Below are 22,566 nucleotides of genomic sequence, written 5' to 3'. Positions count from 1 at the left end.
ACTGTTGCCCCTCAGGATTGTGTCCTAAGCCCCCTACTTTACTCTCTGTATACTCATGACTGTATTGCCACCCACAGCTCCAATCTGTTAATTAAATTTGCTGACAATACACTGATTGGCCTACTCTCAAATAATAATGAGGCAGCCTACAGCGAAGATGTCACCACCCAACCACAGTGGTGTCAAGTATACAACTTCTCCCTCAATGTCGCAAAAACAAAGGAACTGGTTGTGAACTAAAGGAGGAATGGAGACAAGCTAATCCTTACTGACATCAATGGATTTGGGGTTGAGAGGGTGAACAGCTTTAAGTTGGCATAAACATCACAGAGGATCTCATGTGGTCAGTACCTACCGTCTGTGTGGTGAAAAAGGCACAACAGCACCTCTTTCACCTCAGACAGTTTAAGAAATTTGCTGTGGGCACCCAAATGCTAAGAACTTCCTACAGGGGCACAATTGAGAGCATCCTGACTGGCTGCATCACTGCCTGGTATGAGAACTCTACTTCCCTCAATTACAGGACTCTGCAGAGTGGTGCAGACAGCCCATCGCATCTGTAGATGTGATCTTCCCACTATTCAAGACATTTACAAAGACAGGTTTGTAAAAAGGGCCTGAAGGATCAATGGGGACCCGAGTCACCCCACCACAAACTGTTCCTGATACTACCATACCATCCAGGAAACAGTTCCGCAGCATAAGCCAGGGGCAACAGGTTCTGGGTCAGCTTCTTCTACCAGGCCATCAGACTGCTTAACTCATGCTGATACAACTGTATTTTTGTTATATTGACTATCCTGTTGTACATACTATTATAAACTACTATAAATTGCACATTGCAACGGAGAAATAATATAAAGATTTTTACTCCTCATATATATGAAGGATTTAAGAAATAAATTCAGTTCAAGATGTTACTTTCTAACCCACTGACCTTTCACTCGCCTCCTTTCCTGCCCCTGTAACTGAAAATCTTTATAGTGAAAGGTAACATTTCAAACTGATGACCTGTTTTTCCTCTCTCCACAAATGTTGCTTCACCTCTGAATTTTTAGCACTTTTATTATATTTTATCTTCTAATTTTAACCTACAGAAATGGCCAAGAGTCTTAACCAAGGAGATTTTTTAAAAATTTGGAGACAATCAGTTAGAATGTTCAAACAAATATGCATCATTTCAAGAGTATTTAAAAAAAATAGATCAAGTTTTCTCATAATTTAATTACTTAAACGAAAATAATTTTAAATTCTCATCAATGTTTTCAAAAACTTTAACAGGTCCAATGTGGAAGTTACAAATTATTCTGAACTAGATGAAGTCTAGCCATTGAATCCAATCATAGTAGGATTCTCCTGGACAATGCCACATAATCCTCTTCTGAGATCCTGTGGAATGGAGATTCCTGATCAAGCAATTTGAAGGAAGGGAAGGAACTCCGTTATTTTCATAAGCTTAAGCCATTTTACTGTATTTTATGTTTTCTAGTTGTTCAGTACATTTTTCAAAATTGTATTTTAAAATGTACTAAATTTAAAGCAATTTCAGTATTTGTTGACATCAGAGAAATTCAGAAATGAATACAAAATCCTAGACATTGATATGATCGAATAGGGTAGATTGAGCTTAAAGGCCATCATTGTGGCAAAACTAATAAAAGCCATACTCTCACAATTCTTGAGCTTGGATGCTGTTTGTATTGAGTTTGAAAGTCCTCTGTGATTATGTGGGTTTCCTCCACATGCTCTAGCTTCTCCCACACCTCAATGATATGCAGCTTGGTAGGTTAATTGGCCTCTAATTTTCACCTACTGTGGCAAAATCTCTTAAGAGTTGGCAAGAACATGAGAACAAAGGTGGCACTGGTATATAGTAGTTTAATGGCCAGTGCAGACTTGGTGGGCCAAATTTCTGTTTTGTGCTGTATGATTTTATGTATCCATGTTGGGGAGTAGGATTAGGTAATCAGGTAGGCTCCTTGTATTGATATTTTACACTCATGCTTAAAAGTTTTCATTACCAAAGGAAGTTTTCCAAAACTAAAAAAAAACGTGACATTGGATGAGAAGTCCCTATGTGCTACATCATAACATTCTCGTAAGTCCCCATTGGTATGGGCATGCACTATAAATCAGGAAAAAGTGAGTATAGATAGTCAATTCATTGACATAGCAAATATATAAAAAATAAATATATGCACTGTCAATGTAGTGGAGCTATAGTATCTACAGAACTCAGTGCCTATAAACAGCCTCCCTGAAAAAACGCAAATTTACACAATTCTCCAATATTTTTATTGAAAGAATTTTTCAAGTTAGGAAAGCTAAATAAAAGCTAACATCTTTAGAAGTTTGGAAGAGAGGCAGGAGTTGGTTAATTCAAAAAATAACCAGTCCTTAAAAGGGCTTATCTGTGACCACCTCATTATCATACACACGCTGTGTCAAGAACGCAGGTGCCAGTACACAGGAAACTGTGGAAGAGATATACTTGGCAAACTAACAACTTTTCTACTGACTTGCAAAATACATTATCCAACAATGTAACATCCATTGATATTTTAAGGCCACTAAATCAAGCCAGTGGATGTGGGACATTCTGATTCTGTACCACTGTAACTACAAAGAGGAAACAATAAATAATGTGCATGTTAATTAACCGTCATTGAAATTATTCCTTTCCACCTTGCAGAAAAATTGGTTTCTGCAGCTCCTTCTCCAGACTACAATCTGATCACGGATCCCAAATTTCCATCATCTTGTCCTTTTAGCAAAGAGCCATTCCTTTAGTTTAAGACTTCTGATCAAATGTCATCAGCTTGAAAATGGAAGGTATCAGAAAAAGGGGCTTTAAGAACCTAGATAACTAATGCTTTGATAATTCTCCAGATTCCCACAAATTTGAACAAGGTTCAATAAGACTGAAAAAAGGTACAACTCCTTTATTTGGAAAAAAGACAACAGGAAACTATATGCCAGTTAACTTAACATCTCTGATAAGAAAAACATAAGTTATTATTTTTTTAAAGGAAGCGGAGTGCTTTGCTAAAACAACTTGAATTTTACCAAGTAAGCAGTTTGCAAAAAGGAAATCACAAGAAGTCTATGGGTGCTTAGAAAAGTCTAGAAGGTATTTGTAAGATATCACACCTAAGATTACTGTGGAAAATAAAAGCTGTGAGAAATTAACATACTTTTTCTAGTTGACAAGATGTAAAAATTGATCACATGGATCAGTGCTGCAGCTTTACTTTTTTTAAAAAAAAGTTTATATAATTACTTAAGAACATACGAATGCCAAATCTACTGACAACACAAAACAATAATTTATGAAAGAAACACCAGAAATCTGAAGTGACATAGATGAGTTAGCTGGGAGGGTAGAGATTTGGCAAATGGAGCAAAATGCCATTAAATATGAGAATATCCAATACTGAAGGAAAAACATTTTGAGTGAGGAGAGACTGCAATGTTCCAAAATATAGAAGAATCTGCATTTACTCAGTGCAGGTACTGTAATTAATTAGGGAAACTAACAAAACATTACTGTTCATTGCTTGAGAAATTGAATAGCAAAACAAGGATGCTACACTTCAGCTAAATAGGCCACTGGCAAGATCTCAACAGGATTACTGTATATCCTCAGTCTCCTTATTTAAGGAAGTATGTTAATCCTTGGAAGAAATTCAGGGGAGATTCACTAAATTAATACTTGGAACAGGTGAGCTGTCTTCAACAGAAAATTTGGATAGGCTGGGTGTGTATCCATCAGGGTTCAGAATACTGAGAGGGGTCTTAGTTGAAACACAAAAGATCTTGAGGGCTCCTGACAGGAAGGATGTGGAGTAAATGCCTTGGAAGAGAATCTGGAATTAAGGTCATGGTTTAAAAACGGGTTCACCTATACAATACCAAGATGAGGTGAAAAATTCTCCGAGGATGTATTTCGAATACTTCTCAAAGGGCAATGAAAGCAGAGATAATGAATTATTTCTTATGGGAGAGGAAGACAGGATTCTTGTCAAAGGGGCTGAAAAGTCACTACAGCAATGTGAAGGTGTTAAAATTAGATTAATCATGATCTTATCAAACTGCAGAACAAGCTTAAAAGGGTCCAATGGCCTATTCCTGCTCGCAAATCACAAGTTCTGCTTTTTGAAATGCTGATGAATTCCTGCTATTGTTTTGTCTGGGTATTACCATCTACAATATTTTGCTTTTATTTCTACCCATTTCACTGTTATCACCAAATGATCTTTCTTCATAACTATTGAAACATATATGCTCCCTCTAAAGGCGAGAGACTGCACAAAATAGTTTATCTAAATTCTCCTGCTTCAAAGAAAATACATTATTTTATTTGTAATATCGACAAAAACATATTAGAGATATTTTGCTTCACTGGTACACCTTGTAAGCACATACGAATTCTTCATTTCTACAAATCAAGATATTTTCAGTTACACTACCTTGAAGAATCCTGCTGCCTATACTTGAAATCTTGGAGAATGAACTAGCAGTAACAAACTGATCCCAACAACCATATTTGAATATGTAACAGGATACGTGTAGAGTTCCATGTATCTAGACTTTGCCATGCTCTGTCTGGTGTAAACTTGCTGAATGCCAGCTCGAAGATCATCCCATATCTGATCCAGGCCTATCTGCTTAAGCCCATGTGGATTTTGGCTCTTGTTTGATGACATTTTGTTTCCTTGTAGGTTTCTAAATCAAGGTTCACAGTCAGTAAAGATATTCCTCCATGAGATGTAGCTGTACAGATTCCCGTCAACTTCCCACTTAACAGCCAATGAATTTTACTTCCTCCAAATTGGCCAGACTCAACCTTGTCAAACCTGTAATAGAAATTACAAGTTTCAAACAAAGGAAATCACTCAGCATTTTTCATTTTAGGATTATTACAAAACATTTTTAAACTACATTTTCATTTTTTAGGCCAGATTACAATATTCATTATTATAAATATAAACCAAGGTATCAGTCATTTTTTAAAAAAAAACACAAGTACTATGACTAATAAGTTAACATGATCTCCAGTTTTTATCTAAACTTGTAGACACAGCAAGTCTTTGGTGCCTTATCAATCATTGGAGCTATTTAATGTCATTAGATTAGCTCCTTAAGGTGCGAAAATACAGCACGTTATATTAAATATTTAACATAATTTTGAACAATTTAGTCATATCCATTTTTTTAGTTCTAACTTGACTAATTAATCTCATTTATTTTCACTTCCTTGTTCCTTTAAACTTAAATCTCATTGCTTGTTGAGATAGACAATTGATCTAGCAACAATATTCAAGCAACCCCCTTCAATTCAACAAGTTATCAATTCACACTTAGATCTACTTGTAGTCCAAATAACCAATAATCAAGAGACGATGAGAATACCTAAGAAATTTGCCATTCCAAAGTCTGCTAATAATCTCAAATTGCATTCATCTTTGATTAGAGTTCAAGAGCTTCATATTATAGCAATGCCATTGAATATCAATGGGCATAGTCTTCATCCATTTCAATGTAGCTCTGTGGGAATCCTTAAAGCCTTTCTGGTGGATATCCATGCAATTGCTGTAGATGCTCATTTATCATAAACACTTTTACTTCAGAGTATTATGTGGACATGCTCAGCCCTTTTTTAAGGAGGCACACTACCCTGCATCATGATTTTCAGTATTTAAGGAACACTCCCAAAACCTATTCTAACAACCAGAAAACCCAGTTCAAGGCAGAAAATGATTTATTCACCCAAAAGGTTAGTACAGCTTCAGAGTTCCCTCTCCAAGGAAGATATGGAAGCTCAATCACTGAAAAAAGATCCTCGAGTTATGAAAGGGATCTGTTCATGGGAACTTGATAACCCAAATAGTTTCCAAGTTGAAAATGGAATATAGCAAGTGGAAGAGTCTCAAAAAAACAGTTGTGACTACAGAACAAGGCAGCATGGCTACAGTGGCCAACAGCCAGTCTCACTAACTCAGTGAGTGAATTAGCAAATCTGTTTAATGTTCCCAGCTCTGCTCAGATGAGGAAAGGCCCACAGAAATACCCTGCTGCCACCCAGCAAATGGCGACTATAGCGGCCAGCAAATCCAACGTGTTGGGTCACCCAAATGTCTGTTCATATGTAGAGCTGTACACAAGGCAGGTGTTCATAAGCTGTGGAAAAACTGTACAATCAGGATCAAGACAGGTGGAATTTTGGATACTCAAGAAATACAAGTTACTGAGTTAAAGTGATGTCAAAGTAAAAGATCAGCTATAATCTTAGCTCATCCTCATTTTACTCACTCTATAATCTAAGTGGCATGAACTTATCTATTTCTTAAGTATTTTGATGACAGCTTTCAGTATTATGGAAGTAAATAGTAATAACTTCCTAACCTTTTCTCACCCAAATACAGAGGTTATTCAGCTTTCAATACTGCATTTACTATTAAAGCAAGGCACTAATGTTCCTAGATTCCAGGGCGCAATTCCCAAGGAGCCCCTTCCCTTCAACGCAATATCCCTGATATCCAAATATTCTTAATTATTTTTCTCGAGCTCAGATCATGGGACCTGTTCTTTTACTCATGAAATTTTTCATCTCTTTTGTGCCCTCAGGACTGCCTGAATGCTTATTTTTCCAAAAGACATGCACGCACCTGAAAGTGGTATAAAAAATGGGCTAAATATGTCGTCCAGATAAATATATTCCTTCAAGAGCCAAAATAAAGCAGAAAAACAATGCATGTCAGGCTTGCTGGTAAAATACAGTTTCATCAGCACCTACATACATCTTAGTAATTTGAAAAGCCCATTATGATGTTGGAGGTAGTTCTTAGAGTGTTTCCATTTCACAAAAAAGCATCAATTCTAAAAATGTACATCCTCAAGTGAGCGCTTTGGTAAACAAATCCATAGTTCTATAACAATTTGAGGGGAAAACTGTGTCACCTCAATTTTCCAACTGACTATCCCCTACATTTTCATTGTTATACAAATTAGCAAAACGTTAATTATCTATGAAATTCATAGAGTATTAAAAAAAAAGCATGCCACTGAATTCATGCCAAACATCTGACACCTCTCTAAATCCATTCCGTTTTCTACCTTGTATCCCTAACCTCTTCCTCCTGATTACCCTGTTACCTACAATGGGATAATTTCTTGTAGCCACTTTCTGGTATATCTCTGTCATACGAGAGGAAACCAGATAATTTGGTGAGTTGGACAAGGGCACACTGAAACAGCAAAAATGTGCAAATAGAAATTGGGTCTCTGGAGTACTATGGTTAACATTGCTGCTGCTACTACACCATCTCAGTCTTTTTATAAACTTTCATGACTTTTGCTCCAGTGAAACTTCCCCACTACTCCCAAGATCTCTTCAAAAGGAAACAAAGACAAGCAATCTTAGAAGTAAAAACAAATGGTCTTACTGAATATAGTCCATAGGTTAAAAGTAACATCCAAGTTGTCAACAGTCTATCCCGGGTTCAGTCAGAGAGGAGAAGGGAACACTCAGACCAGAGGAGTATCCATTGAGAACAGAGAGAAGGAGAAATTTCTTTAGCCAGAGAGCAGTGAATCTGTGGAATTCATTACTACCGGCAGTTGTGGAGAGCAAGTTATTGATCTTTGGAGACGGAGCTGAGTTAAGATGGTGCTAAACGGCAACTCCTTTGCTTGCATCTTCGGAAACAGCTCTATTTTCATCTGTAATATCTTCATTTTTCCCTTTCAGGGTTCTTTTGAAAACCCTGACTTGGGAGTTACAGGGAGACTCTGGTTCTTTGTGCAAATGGGACCTGTTCTTAGGGTTTCAGGACCGGCCATTGTGTTTCGACATGCCATGGGTCTGGCCTGAGAGTCTTGCTCGTATTTGGTAGCCTAAGATCTCAGGGCTCTGGAGACGAGCGGAGCAAGGGTCAATGTCATGGCAGGAGACTCATGTGTTGTCAGGGAGGCTGGAAAATCTTTTGCTGTGGGCCCAAAGATCCAAGATCTTTGCGATCTTCAGGCACAGAGCTCATAAAAAGCGATGAAATGGACTTTTTAACATCATAAACCAGCGGGTTGTTGTTATGTCTCCCACTCACTGTGAAAATGGGGGGCACTTCCTCTCCCTTATTAGGGAGAGGGAGAAAACCTGTGGTTTGTTGAATACCGGATGAAATGCCAGTCTTCGGGGTAACTTCAAGGTCTGTGTCTTTGCTACCACCTAGCTCATGTTTGTACTCGGTAGCCGGTGCACTTTTTTTTGCTGGAGGGGTGGTCAAAGGGATCGTTGGCTTGCTGCCTCTTATGTGCAGGAGGGGGGAAGTGGGGAGAGGGGGGTGAACTTTGGGGTTCTCACGTTTAACTGTCAATCGTTCTGTGGGGCACTTCTCTTTTTGTGGACGTTTGCGAAGAAAAAGCATTTCAGGATATATCAGGGAGAAGGTAGAGAATGGGGTTGACAGAGATAATAAATCAGCCATTATGGAATGGCAGAGCAGACTCAATGGGCCAAATGATCTACTTCTGTTCCCTTGTCTCAGATTATTATGAAATTGGTGGCTACAGGAGCAACCAAAAGCAACGGCTTTGCTTTTACTGAAACTTAGATGGAAGAAATTTCTGACCAATGCTGAGTGTTAAGTTTGCAGTTTGACAACTTAGAGCCAATTGAGAAGTCAATTGTGGTTATGCGAGGGAGAACTGCGTGTCACCAGCAAACTTTTGGGAACTAACATTGTGCTGCTGAATTATAATATGGGGATGCTGGCAAAAAGAAATAAGTAGAGAGACAGATCCCTTGTAAAGATCAAAGGTTTTACAAAATATCATATTGACGCTAAAGCAAAAAATGGCATAGCTTTTCTTGTTATAATATAGACAATAACATTAAATGATTCAGACAATTCAAGCCATACTCATTATGCCTTTGATCAAATTTCACAATATGACAATACAATCAAATGAATTCTTTAAAAAAAAAAATCACCTCAACCACCATTGAGCATTCTTGAATCCACTTTTTGTGGAAAAGCCTTTCATAAGTACCCAAAGGACTAAGATAGTTTTCTTCATAAATAATAGTGATGTCACAATCAGAAGTCTTGCAGTGCTGGCATTAGTAGTCAACATATAACAATCCTATGTAAGATTAATTTCAGATTACCTTCCCAGGACAATGGTGAAAGATCATAAATCTACTGAGTTCATTATTAGATGTTTTCCAGGATACCTGCATCACACGCTTCAGTTACCTCCTCTGTCATACATACAGTAACTGACATGAGTCACATCATAATCCAAATTAAGATCAATGAACCATGACAGCTTGCCAAAATGTACCTACTGAGCCACTATTACCTGGGTGAATGTATGTGTGAAAGGATGTGACATGAATGACAGTGGGAAAGCCTTTATGATGCAAGTGGCCATGTGCATGTGGGGGTGCTGACTACCAACTGACTACAATCAAAAAGGATATTAAGTGGACTTTCACTGCACCAAATTAGACTTTCTAAGAAATTTCTGCACACACAAACTGAAAACTAATGTTGACAATAATAGGAACCAAGCTACCTTAGTTATTCAATCCATCTGTGTAAATGGGCGAAAGCAGCACCACTCACTCCAATTCATCACAGATGCTGCCTGATCTGCTAAGCACTTCTGGTACTTTCTGCTTTAGATTCTAATTCCAGAATCTCTTTTTTTTTGCTTCAAAAATAAAACATTGAATGACTGCTATTAGCATACCTAATGCTTTCCTAATGTTTTTGCCCTATATAAGCACAACAGTGGTCAGGCGTAGTAACTAAAAGTCTTTTATATAGCAGCTTCAACATGAGAATAAACAAAGTATTTTGCAGAAGCACAAGACTACAGGAGCAGAAACTGAGCCAGAGATGACATTTTGATCGTTGACTAAAATCTGGGGACATTTACTTTAATGCAGCCTGCTACTGTTGTAGCTTCACAATCCTAGTCTGTTCCTGATATGCTCACCTATATTCCTCAGATTAGGATTTCTCACCAGTAAATTGGGGGGGGGGGGGGGGAAGAGGATGTGCAAGGCCATAATAGATCAGACTAGTTAAATATGATCATAATGCTACTCATATCCCAGATGCACAGTTTTGAACTGCTTGTGCTATTTGAAACCATTGACATTAGGGCCTCAGCATGAAAAATAGACCTGTTTCTATGAAGACTGTTAATTGAACACTTCCTTAACAACTCTCATTAAAAATTGTTTTTGCCACATGCAAAATGGCATGCATAAAGTACGTTTCCCCTATCATTTAACAAAGGATTTAATAACTTTTCAAAAAGAAGTAAGATCTACTGAACTGTGTTTAAAGAGCAGGAAACTGGAAAGAACAAAGATCTTTCAAAGAGCTAGCTATACATTTCAAGTTGTGAGGTTTTATTAATAATATAGGCTTAAACTCTAAATTCTATAAAACTTGTAAATCGGGATTTTTATTTAATTTACTACTACTACATTGACTTTGCTCCCCTACATCAATTTTCTCAGATGCCAAGGCTCAATAATGGCTTTAGCAACTATAACATTGACACAAAACAAAGTTCAATAGTTTAATTTCTTTGTCATGTTATGCTCATCTATTTGAAAACTTTGGTATGGTAAATCTATGAAGAATAATTGAACAAGAGAAATGCAAAAGGGGAGTATGATACATACTGAAATAATTTGAGGCATCTAAATACACCTTTGTTTAATTACCTTTTGCTAAGTATGCCTGGAAACATATGTACAGTGGTTACTTAAGTCATCCTTATACCATACAGTATAGTAATATTATGAAATATACAATTAGTTTGTTGTTCTCACAATATAAAAAGCTACTGAACATTTTATTGTGCAATACTGGTTTTGTTTACCATTTCTTCTTAACCCTGGTTTTCAGTAAAAACTGTGTACTGAGTTCTTCAAATTATATGGACCTTCAACATTACTTGGATAAACTGCATTACTAAAATTTCTCAATGATCTGGAGCTTACCATTTAAATTATCAAAATGAAGTGGAGGCAGTCTCCATATTACATATGGGTCCCATTCATGAGAACTATCTTCAAGCCAATTTTCCTTTAAATTAGAAAGCTACCCATATCACATTGCTCTGCATACACTTCCTATAATTCATTTCACCACAACACTGCCCATAATTAAACTAATGGAAAATGCACAGTAACCAGTTGTTAATGAATACCGCAAAACATTTTATTGCTTTGAAAAATTATTTAAAACCATATTTGCACAAGGGTGGATTCCCAAGTCAGGACTTCAATCACCTGGACTGTCCCTGTAATCATCTTCAGAGCTAAAAACAAAACTCTGAAAGTACTCAGACACTAATGAGAGGCACCCAACTACAATGTTCTTGAGACAACCAAATTCTATTAACTTCCATTTTCTACTAACAAGGGATCTATAGCTCAGAAATATTAATTGTAATTTATTACAGTGAGAATGTACATATTTTGTCTAACATAATAAACAAATGACATATTAAAACTGCTATAAATTCACAAGTTTCATTAATAGCAGAGTAGATTTTTGAATGAATTAATTACTTTTCATTAAAAATGAAGCCTGGTTTTGATAAACTAAATGGTAGACTTCAGATAATTGAAGAACTCAATGGGAAGATTGGTAATCAGAATGAGAGCAATTAAAGTGAGTTTATTTCAAAGGCAACAATCTTGCAGAACAACTGCATTTATTACAAGATGAAGCTGGACTTGCATACTTCTTTTGGCACTTATGAAATTAATCAAGCAATATTAACACACATGCAATAGTGACCATCATAAGTGTCAAAGAAAGCAAGGAAAATGATTTCTCAACAGGCATGAAGAAATTTACAATCACTGTTCAGTGTACAAGATGTTCTATATGCTGAACAAAATGAACTTACAGAAGATAAAAAGGACAATTCAACTTCACCTTGAAGAAATGCATTTTTCTTGAAACCAAGTATAAATTTTAGGCATTCAATTGAGTTTTTGGGTATTTGCTTTTCTCAGTTCCTTTGTATCTGCTGTATCCGTTCTCAGAATGAGGCTAGAAACTTTGGGAAGTCTTCCTTTTTCAAAGAACAGGGTTTCTCTTCCACCTCCACCGATGCTGTCCTCACCTGGATCTCCTCCATTTCCTGAACATCTGCCCTCACCATCTTAACAGTGATCCCTCACCTGGTACTTATCCCTGCAAGCAGGTCAAGTACTACACCTGCACCTACACCTCCTCCCTCACCAACCATTTATGGCTTCAAACAGTCCTACCAAGTGAGGAGACACTTCACTTGCGAGTCTGCTGGGATCATCTACTCTATCCTGATGTTAACTTGGAGACTGCTTCATAGAGTGCCTTTTCAATTAGACTTCCAGTACCCATTTCAACATGCCAGTCCATGGCCTCCTTTATTGTCACGATGAAGCCACAATCACGTTGGAGGAGCAACACCTCATATTACCCCTGGAAAGCCTCCAACCTGATGGCATGAATATTGATTTCTTGAACTTCTGGTAACTTCCCCTCACTTTCTTATTCCATTTCCCCATTCTGGCTCCCCTCACCCTTTCTCTTCTCTTCACCTGCCCACCACCTCCCCTCTTTCCCTTTCTTTCATGATCCACTTTCGTCACTTTCCTACACAACTCAAGTGTAGAGGTTATATCTTCTCTCCCAACCCCCAGCAACCTGCCCCTCACCTGGTTTCACCAATCAACTGCCAGATTGTACTTCTTTCCCCTCCCACCTTCTTATTCTGGCTTCTTCCCTCTTCCTTTGTAGTCTTGATGAAGCCTGAAACATTGACTGTTTATTCATCTCCATAGATGCTACCTGAGTGCAACTCAAACCATAAAGGATCTTTGACTGCAACTGTAACAGTGGAAAAAGTTTGGGAGAAATAAAACTACTTCATTTTTTTTCACTGTTGGTATACAATCAAGGTCAACATACTGAAATATTGACAAGCTGTTCACAAGTCCAGTGATGCATAGCATGGTCCATGACACTCGCAATGAACTACTTGCATGCAGCAAAATACAAGCTCAAGGACAGGAAGGAGGAGGGTAGGAATTTATAGAATTTAATAAATGAGTTAAAACATTATGATTTTTCTGGCTCTACTTAAATTTTATTTTTTCTAGTACAGGATATTTAAGTAAGGGCAATAAAAGAAGTGTTCAAGATCATGGAATTCACAAATAAAATAATCAGTGTTAATGGATCTACAACCAAGAATGTTCTTCCAAATAATAAACTTAGCTTTTACATTATAAAACTGAAAAAATACTACGTAATTTTATTATAACAAAGTGGAGGGTGAAGAAAAAAATAAGCCCTTTTAAATTTGGTGTGCACAATCAAACTTAGCAAAGTCTAGATAAGCCTTTATGAAATATTGAGGGATCTAAAATTGCTCCCCAGGTACTACTGAAATCAAAAGAATAGCAACAAACTCAGTAGTTACGTAGCCATAGGGAAGAAGTGAAAACTTAAGCCAAGAAAAGCTTTCTTGAATGTTTCATTCCATTAATATAGAGCTCTTCATTAACCTCACCTCTTCATATGCTTCCCTAGTCAGGAACCTTTCCCAAAGATAAATTTTCAAATCTAAAATTTGTAGGTACATACTTACTTATTTTAACTTACTATGCTACAATCCCACAGAAAAGAATAGCCAGCAAAACTGAAGGGGTAGTAGTAGCACCATGATTTGAAGTAGGCCAAAATAATAGTAAATGACTGTTTATTCAGACAGAAGAATGGCAGATAGTCATCTTCCTGAAGTCAAAGCTAGGTACATAGCCTTTTATTTTCATAAACACGAGCAGAAATTAAATTTTCAAATGCACAGAGGACTCAAAGCTTGGGAATGGGGTTGGCAGTGACAACAGTGAATCTACATAGGCCAAATGAATGGACAAAAGGTGACAGATGAAAGTTGGAAAAACTAAGTACTATATGCTTGAAGAATACAGAGAAGTAATATTCTCCTTAACTGCCATACTTCTTCAGGGTGAGCAGGTACAGAGAGATCTGAATGCACATGTGCACAAATCCTTAAGTGTGGCAGCACTTGTTGAGCCTCTCAATCCTGAGTCATAAATTGTGCATTAGAACACAAAAGCCAGGAAGTTGTACTGAACCTTTCAAAACTATAGTCAGACTGCGCATCACTAATTATGCCATGGAACACCCAAATTATTTACATTAGTACTAAAATCAGAATGTTGGCTGGGTAGTCTTTACTCTTTATCCAGAGTTACAAGTCATTTCATGGCATTGCAAAGTGAATCAAACTCATCAAAGAATGACTTGTGAAGGTGGGAATTTCAGGACATAGCAGAGTTGATCATCTAAATAGCACCAAGACTGAAAATGCTTCAGTTTATCATTGGGACCTGCTATCATTAATCCCCAAACATTCACTCATCTGACACTTTTTTTTTAAAAAGTATGAATATTTCAAGCTAGAGAAAAGAACACTAGCCATACTCAAAGAGTGAAGCTGAGCTGCCTTCTTCAATAAATCCTGTACTAGTGAAAATGCTCCTAATGTGCTTGGATAGGAAGTTGCAGCAAGATTTAGACCATGTGACAAAGGAGGTACAGAGATTTACTTCCAGATCACAATGCTGTACAACTTAGGAGACTGCAGGCAATTCCATGCATCACATTGTGTCACTCATTCGAGGCTATGGATTTAGGAGATCAAGTCAGAATAGGCCAGATGAATAAATGAAATGCATACTGTAGATGGTGCATACCTGAGCCTCTGTGTACAAGTAGTGGAAGGAATGAGCATCTTTGGCAATCAAACTTTGTCCTTGATGCTTCTGAACAGAGTTGCACTCATCCAGGCAAATGGAGAGTATTTCAACAAACTACTGACATCGTAGATTTGAGGTGCCTTGATCACGTCATATGTTGCAGAATATCAGTTTCTGAGCTGCCAAGGTAGTCGTACAATTTATGTGACTGTTTCAGTTGAGTTTTGGTCAAAGGTAACCACCAGATGCTGATTTCATGGGCCATGGTAATGATAAAATGCCTGGAGATGCCTGACTGATAGATGGTTACACACTCTCCTATTGGAGATGATCACTATCCGTCACTTCCATGGCATGATTATTATTTGCCAATAGCCTATAATGTGCTCCTTTCTGCAAAGTGTCACTTCAACTAGTAGGAATGCATTCCCTTTCATGCCAATTGAATTCACTTTCAGCAGAACTCATTCACTTTCAAACTCAGACAAGTGCTGCATGATGTCAAGAACAGCCACCTTATGTCACCTTTGGAACTCCATGTTTGGACCAAGGCAGTGAAGTCTGGAGTCTTTGCAAAATCCACACTGCACTGGTGAGCTGGAGTTTGGTGACTAAATGCTCCTTGATACAAATGATCTTGAGGATGCCTTCAATCACCTTTCTAATGACTAAAAGCAGAAAGATTGGTCAGTAATTAGCTGGAAATAATCTGGCCTGCTTTAATGAACATGATATAACAGGTAAATTTTCTATATTGTTGAGTAGCAGTTACTTTAAATAATCATAGTATTTCAGTCAGAGGGGTGAAATCTATGGAACAGCTGTAGTGAAAATTTAAAAACATGCACCAAGTTTAATAACTTTTTAATAAGTTTAAAATATTATTTAAAAATAATTTAATGAACAAATATACATGATTTAAAATGAATGGATGTAAACAAATGATACTTGGAATTGGATTTTGTGTTAAAAGACTATGAAATTTTTTGTTTTGATGTGATGATTGACACCAAATATGCTGTATAAGTAAGAGGGGTAGGCATAATAAGCTGTAGCTTCAGCCTACACCCTTTCAGTCTGTTTTAAAGATTTTTATTACTTAATTTTGTTTTATGAAATCATTGAAAATTATGCTTTTTGTTATGTTTGTACTGACCAAAATAAAAATTTTTCATTCAATTTAGTTCATTTATTATTAAAAGAATGTTGTCCAGATAAATTTTGCTTTATCCAGTGTATTGTCCATTTCTTTGAATTACAAAGTGAATCAACTGAGTAAACAATGGCCTCAGTGAAGATGGAATTTTAGGAGGAAGCAGACATGATTGCCCACCTGGGACTTCTGACAGAACAGGCCTATTGTTGGGAGCTGTTATCACTAATAATGCAGATACTTTTGGAGCATCTTCTCCCAATATTTTGTGTTATTGACTGCAGAGTTTAGATGTGATCCATTGCTTAACTTAGTCCTATGAAACAGTATTACAAGACTGATACCAAATTTTTTTAGGAATGCCAGGTGCTGCTTTCAATATACACTGCAACAATCATCATTGAGCCACTGTTGATCCCCCCAGCTGATAGAAACATTAGAATAAGGAATATGCTGGACCACATGAAAAAACTTTGCTGCTACTGATGATCTGCAGTCTGTTGTGGATGTCCAGCTTTGAGCTATCCTGAGACCATTCATTTAGTATAATGACAGTGCTGCACATCATACAGCTTGTCATCAGCTTTCCACAAAGACTATGTGGCAATCACTCCTGTCAATGCTGTCATGGGCTGATGCATTCAAAGACTGCCAAGGACAAGGTCAAGCATTCATCATGCTCTTAACTCACATCTGACAAATCTATTAGACTTCTGTTTTAAAGTATAATTTAAAACCAGATAGGTGGCATATATGAACTTCCAGGTGGCCCTTGTTAAGTTTCAACTTAAGCAGTTATTAAACATTATTAAGACTGCATAGGGTTGGGGGTAACATACATGTTGAACACCCCTTATGTAAAATTCCACAAGGTACTGTGAAGGTTCCCAGGCAATGTGCAATTCTCTGCACATCACAGCAAGTCTGAGAAGTAACCTAACCCGTGTAATGAAAAGTTAATGAAAATAGAAAAACAGTGCATAAAGCAAAAGAAAATGAAGATCTTGATTATGTATCATCAGTGGAGTGAACATACATAGGTTAACGGTATGCTGATCATGAAACAAGCAAAGATCTATCACGACAGTGAAAATTGTGAATATCCAGCAGGCTGGTCGCAGAAATTTAAGAAAAAGCAGGCGTTAATTTTTAAAGAATTTAAAAAACTTTAAAGATAAAGTGTCTACTAGTAACGAAGCACGAGAGAAATTCATTAATGGATTTGTGAAGATTGCTGCTGAGAAAATCTAACACCAGAACAGATTTATAATACTGATTGTTTTAATTCTTTACATAAAACCTTAAGAAAGTAAAATACAAATAAACCTTTTAATGAAAGCACAGCATTGTAGGTGGAGATTGAAAGCCAGCCATTGTTTGCTGTTGTTCAACAACTGATTCAGGTATTCTCCCGAAGCTACTATGCAGCTTTGTTATCCTGCACGCATTGTATTTTCATTGTATTAAAAAGGTACATATTTTTTATTAAGTACATGTCTGATGAATATGAGCAAGCAAAGACTGCTTACCAGTACGTAAATTCAGTTGGAAATTATGTCAATCCAGACAGACATACTGTATCGATCCCGAGGGGAACTGGGTTACGTTACAGCTGCACCAACCAATTATATATTCCAAAATCCGAAACACTTTCAGCCCCAAGCATTTTGAATAAAGGTGTGCACCAGGGTGGGTTGAAGATGGGTTAACAGGCAAAAAAACAACAAGACAAATGGATCTTTTCCCCAGATTGGAGAACATATCAAATTAGGTGCAGCAGAGATCAGTGCTAATGCCACAGCCATTCAAAATTTACATCAGTGACTTGGATATATTGCTCTTGATCTCATTGTCCAAATACAGCAATAATACAAAGTTAGGTGACATCATACACTGTGAGAAGAACACAGGGAGATCATGAAGATATTGGTTAAGTAAATGAGACAAGAACATGGCAAATGGAATGTAATGGGAATAATGCAAGATTATCCACGAGTAGAAAAAGTAGAAGGCAGAATGGTTTTAAAATGGTGCATGTTTGAGAAGAGCAGGTGTTCAGAGAGATTTGTGCCCTTGCACACAAATGATTAAAAAGATAACATGCACATACATCAAGTAAAGGAAGGAAATGGAAATGTTAAGCCTCATTGTAGGAACAGTCTTTCCTTTTGATTATGTAGGGCCAGGTGGGATACAGGTCCAATTCATAGAAAGGACACCAGAACTGTGCACCAGAATAGTGTTTGTACATCTGGTATCTGTACAAACAATGCTTATGTTTAGGGTGTGCAGCAAAGGATTGCCAGATTGACCCTAAGATGGTGAGTCTGTCATACATTGAGAGGTTAAGGAACCAAAACTATACACTCAAGTTTAAAAGAATAAAAGGTGATTTAATTGAAACATAGATCTAAAGAGACTTGACAGATTAGAAGCAGGGATGATGTTTCCTCTCGATTGGGATAAATACAGACAGGAGTTAATCTTAATATGAGCCAGTCATTCAAAGCAAATTTGAAAAGCAATTTCTTCAGCCTGAAAGTAACAAACATCTTATGGGTGTCTAGGGAAAATGAATTAAGATAGATTCAGTCTGGGTAGCCATGTCCTTCAGGACTCTGTTACCTGTCAATGGTGTTGCTACTGCGCAATTCTTGATGATGAAGACTGAAGTCCCCAGCATATCCCATGCCCAAGCAACTTTTTGTGCTTCTGACAAGTGATGTTCAAAGTGCTCCAGCACTGATTCATTAGTTGAGGGTTATTAATAGGTAATCAGGAGTTTTCTTGTCTTACATTTCACCAGGTGTTTTGGCATCTCATGAGATCAGAAGTCAACCTGGAGGCTTCCTAGACAAGCTTCCTCCTCAAGGACTATGAATAAGTTTGAAATGTTGCAGACATAATTCTGTAAATACGATGATGCCAAGCTGTTACTTGACTAAGCCGTGAGATCAGTGTACATACTTGTCCCAGGATTTTCACAAGGTAGAAACTGCAAGATATTTAGAGCTAGATCTGAATTTACTTGGATTGATTCCCAGTGGTCCAATTGTTTTAACATGGGGATTATAGGACCACAGACCATAAGACGCAGGAGCAGAATCTGGCCATTCGGCCCATCAAGCCGCTCTACCATTCCATCATGGCTGATTATCCCTCTCAACTTTTATTCTCCTGCCTTCTCCCCATTACTTCTGACACCTTTACTAATCAAGAACCTATCAACCGCTGCCTTAAAATATACCCAATCTCTTGGCCTACACAGTCATCTGTGGCAATTAATTCCACAGATTCACCAACCACTTGGCTAAAGAAATTCTTTCTCATCTGTTCTAAATGGATGCCCCTCGATTCTTCCAGTAGTCCTAGACTCCCCCACTACAGAAACATTCTCTTCACATCCAGGCTATCAAGGACTTGCAATAGATTTCAATGAGATTCTCCCCCACCCTCCCCTCCTCTTTTAAACTCCAGCAAGTACTGGCCCAGGCCAATAAAAACTCCTGTATTATTCATTCCTGGGAACATTCTCATGAACCTGCTCTGGACCCTCTCCAATGCCAGCACATCTTTTCTTAGATGAAGAATCCAAAATTGCTCACAATTCTCCAACTGCAGTCTGACCAATGCCTTATAAAGACTCAGCAAATTCTAGTCCTCTCAAAATGTACACTAACATTGCATATGCCTTCCTTTGCAAGGATTCAACCTGTAAATTAACCTTTAGAGAATCCTGCACAAGGACTCCCAAGTCCCTTTCCACCTCTGATTTAAAATTTTCTCCCCTTTTATAAAATAATTCACACCCTTATTCCTTCTATCAAGGTGCATGACCACACATTTATATACACTATATTCTTTCTGCCACTTCTTTGCCCATTCTCCCAAACTGTATAAAACCTCCTGCAGACACCCTGCTTCCTCAACACTACCTGGCAGTAGGCAGAGAGCAGGAATAAAGGGAGCCTTTTCTGGTCAGCTGCTGGTGACTAGTGAAGTTCCACACGGGTCGGTGTTGTGACCTCTTCTTTTCACCTTGTACGTCAATGGTTTGGATGAAGGAATTTACAACTTTGTGGCCAAGTTTGTGGACAGTGCAAAGATGGGTGGAGGAATTAGGAACTAGCGCCTATCCATGCTAGTATCTTTCCTGTAATAGCATAGGCTCCTATCTTGTCAAGCAGCCCCATAAACAGCACCTTGTCAAAGGACTTCTGAAATAAACATCCACTGACTCTCTTTTGTCCATCCTGCCAGTTACTTCTTCAAAGAATTCCAATAGATTTGTCAGGCAAGATTTCACCTTCACTATGCTGACTCTGGCTGATTTTGTTATATGCCTTCAAATACCCCAAAACCTCATCCTTAATAAGACTCCAACATGTTTCTAACCACTGAAGTCAGTTCAGTTGAAGCTATCACTTCAGTTCAGACACTGACATTACAATAAAGTGGTTTGTTTCAGAATTAAGAGTCAAGCAGATTGTTGTGAGACCTGAAGTGTCTCGGCCCGAAATACTGACTGTACTCACTTACTATAGATGCTGCCTGGCCTGCTGAGTTCCTCCAGCATTTTGTGTGTATTGCTTGGATTTCCAGCACTTGCAGATTTTCTCATTTGTTATGGGTTTAGTTACATCTCTAGCAATGCTAAATGCACCAATGCATCAACCTTTTCTCCTCACAGACACTCCCTGATTTAAGTCTTGGTCATTTTTCTGTTTTTATTTAACTCATTAGATTACTGATGGTTACACAGAAACTGTCTAGTAAATCAAAATAGCTTATAAATCACAACAAATGTCATAAATCAAATGATCCCACAGGTTTGTAACTTTTCCTTTATCCTCAAGGAGGACAGAAGAGTTCAAGTTCAAAAGCTTTGCATACACGGGGTACTGTTGATTTGAGAATTGGAAATAAAAGCAGAAAATGTTGGAAACCCTCAAAGAAAACAGAGTTAATGCTTCAGATGGAAAGCACGCTCATCATTAGATCTGATGAAAGGTAGCAACCTGAAACATTGAACTCTGTTTTTCTGTGCATAACTGTAGCCTAGCCTTCCAGTAAGTACATTAGTGTTTTTGTAGCATGGTTAATGTTAACGTTAACTTGATTTAAATATAAAACATGACATATCATTACTTTACAATGTGTAGATAATGAACAAAAGTTGTAAGCATTATTACTGTATTTTAACACGTGCTAAATTACTTTCAAAACACACAAAATTAACCACGATAAAGTTTATAATTACCCGCTTAAGTAGTTAAAGAGTTAAAAATGTTCCTGAGAACATAAACATTAATAAAACTAAAACCTTAGGCTGCTTTATAGAATATTATGAAATTTCCAAAAATTTGGAAAAAAAATATTACGGTCAGGACAGACAATCGAACTCTTTCAGTCAAAACTTCATAATTTATGCTGGCAACTAAGCGATGTTTATCATTCAAAATCCGTTTAAAATAAGGAGGTTGCAGAGCCAGGGTTCCATTTAAACCGCCCCCGTACTATCCTATCCGGCCATCCAGGCATTTCACTTAACACGGCTGCCAGTACGTTAACGGGAGACGGTGCTGCCAGTATATCAAGAATCACACAGCCCATTCTCGCACAAAGACCCAAGTCAACGGAAGCCAAGCTGCGGACGGCAGGCGAGGTGTGCGGGAACAGCCAGAGGCAGTCGCTTGGTTGCCAGTTGATGCGCAATAAGCACGAGGAAGGCCTGGGCCTAGGTTTCCTCCGGCTCTCCCAGCCACAGCCAGACCCCCTTGCCCCCTCGATGTAGGCGCCCAGTTACACAGCCGTCTTCAGTCCTGGGGGCCTTTCAATAAATGCGATATAACGGTTCACCACTCCCCTCCACGCCAAGCCCGTGATGCATGACCGGCAACCCTCGGAGCCGGCGTTTCCCAGGCCTGCAGCTCAGAGCTCGGGCGCTGCCGACACAACATGGCGGCGGCCCGGCCTCCGGCCACCAGCTCGAGTCACCGTGAGTCAGGAGGAATCGGGCCGGGTCCTGGGGCACCGACTCCGCCCCAACCTTACCCGTTCTCTTCCTTCTCGTCCACCCCGCCAAGTCCTGTACTCACCATCGCCCCGTCGCCGGCTCCCAGCCGCTTTGCCTCCTTTTCCAGCTATTTAATTTTCCGACCGACCCAGCACCTTCACTCCGCAGGCTCCGCGCTACCCGCCTTCCGCCTGCAACAAACTCCACAAACAAGAGTTCCGCTGCTCCCAGCCTCCCGCGCTCACTCTGGCTCCAAGTTGTAGCTGCGACACCAGTAGTTAAAGCCTCCTTCGGTGTTTTTTTACATCTATAACAACAGGTCTGCGAAGCAAGCGCACGTTGTTATTCCTGAACATACACACAGACACAAATCAAGATCATCTGCGAAGAGCTGCATCTCTCGGTGAAATAACTGGTTTAGTGAAGATAAATCCCTTCGAGGTAGTGCGATTTTAAAATAAACTCTGATGCAATATCATTTTAATAAAATCATGAACAAAACTATCGACGAAGTTTGCAGTTTGACTGCACAATGCCGTTCCCTAATAAAACAAACTGTTCCATTTTGCTCTATAAACTTGTTGGCGT

At 38.3% G+C, this 22,566-nt stretch overlaps 1 protein-coding gene across 1 annotated transcript in view; it reads right to left on the bottom strand.

Annotated features, from left to right (window-relative positions):
- The window catches only part of cul1b (cullin 1b), a 99,491-nt gene extending 77,274 nt beyond the window's left edge, over positions 1 to 22,217 (bottom strand). Inside the window, exons 1-2 of the mRNA XM_059972413.1 lie at positions 22,061 to 22,217; positions 4,567 to 4,856 (exon numbers count right to left, since the gene is read on the bottom strand). Coding sequence (XP_059828396.1) covers positions 4,567 to 4,706 — 140 coding nt within the window. The 5' untranslated portion in view covers positions 4,707 to 4,856; positions 22,061 to 22,217. The remainder of the gene's footprint in view (positions 1 to 4,566; positions 4,857 to 22,060) is intronic.
- Positions 22,218 to 22,566: the final 349 nt, after the last annotated feature.

This window comes from Hypanus sabinus, chromosome 6, assembly GCF_030144855.1.
Source record: "Hypanus sabinus isolate sHypSab1 chromosome 6, sHypSab1.hap1, whole genome shotgun sequence".
Taxonomy (NCBI): domain Eukaryota; kingdom Metazoa; phylum Chordata; class Chondrichthyes; order Myliobatiformes; family Dasyatidae; genus Hypanus; species Hypanus sabinus.
The sequence above is the reverse complement of the archived record's forward strand: the minus strand, read 5'-3'. Positions and strand labels throughout refer to the sequence as shown.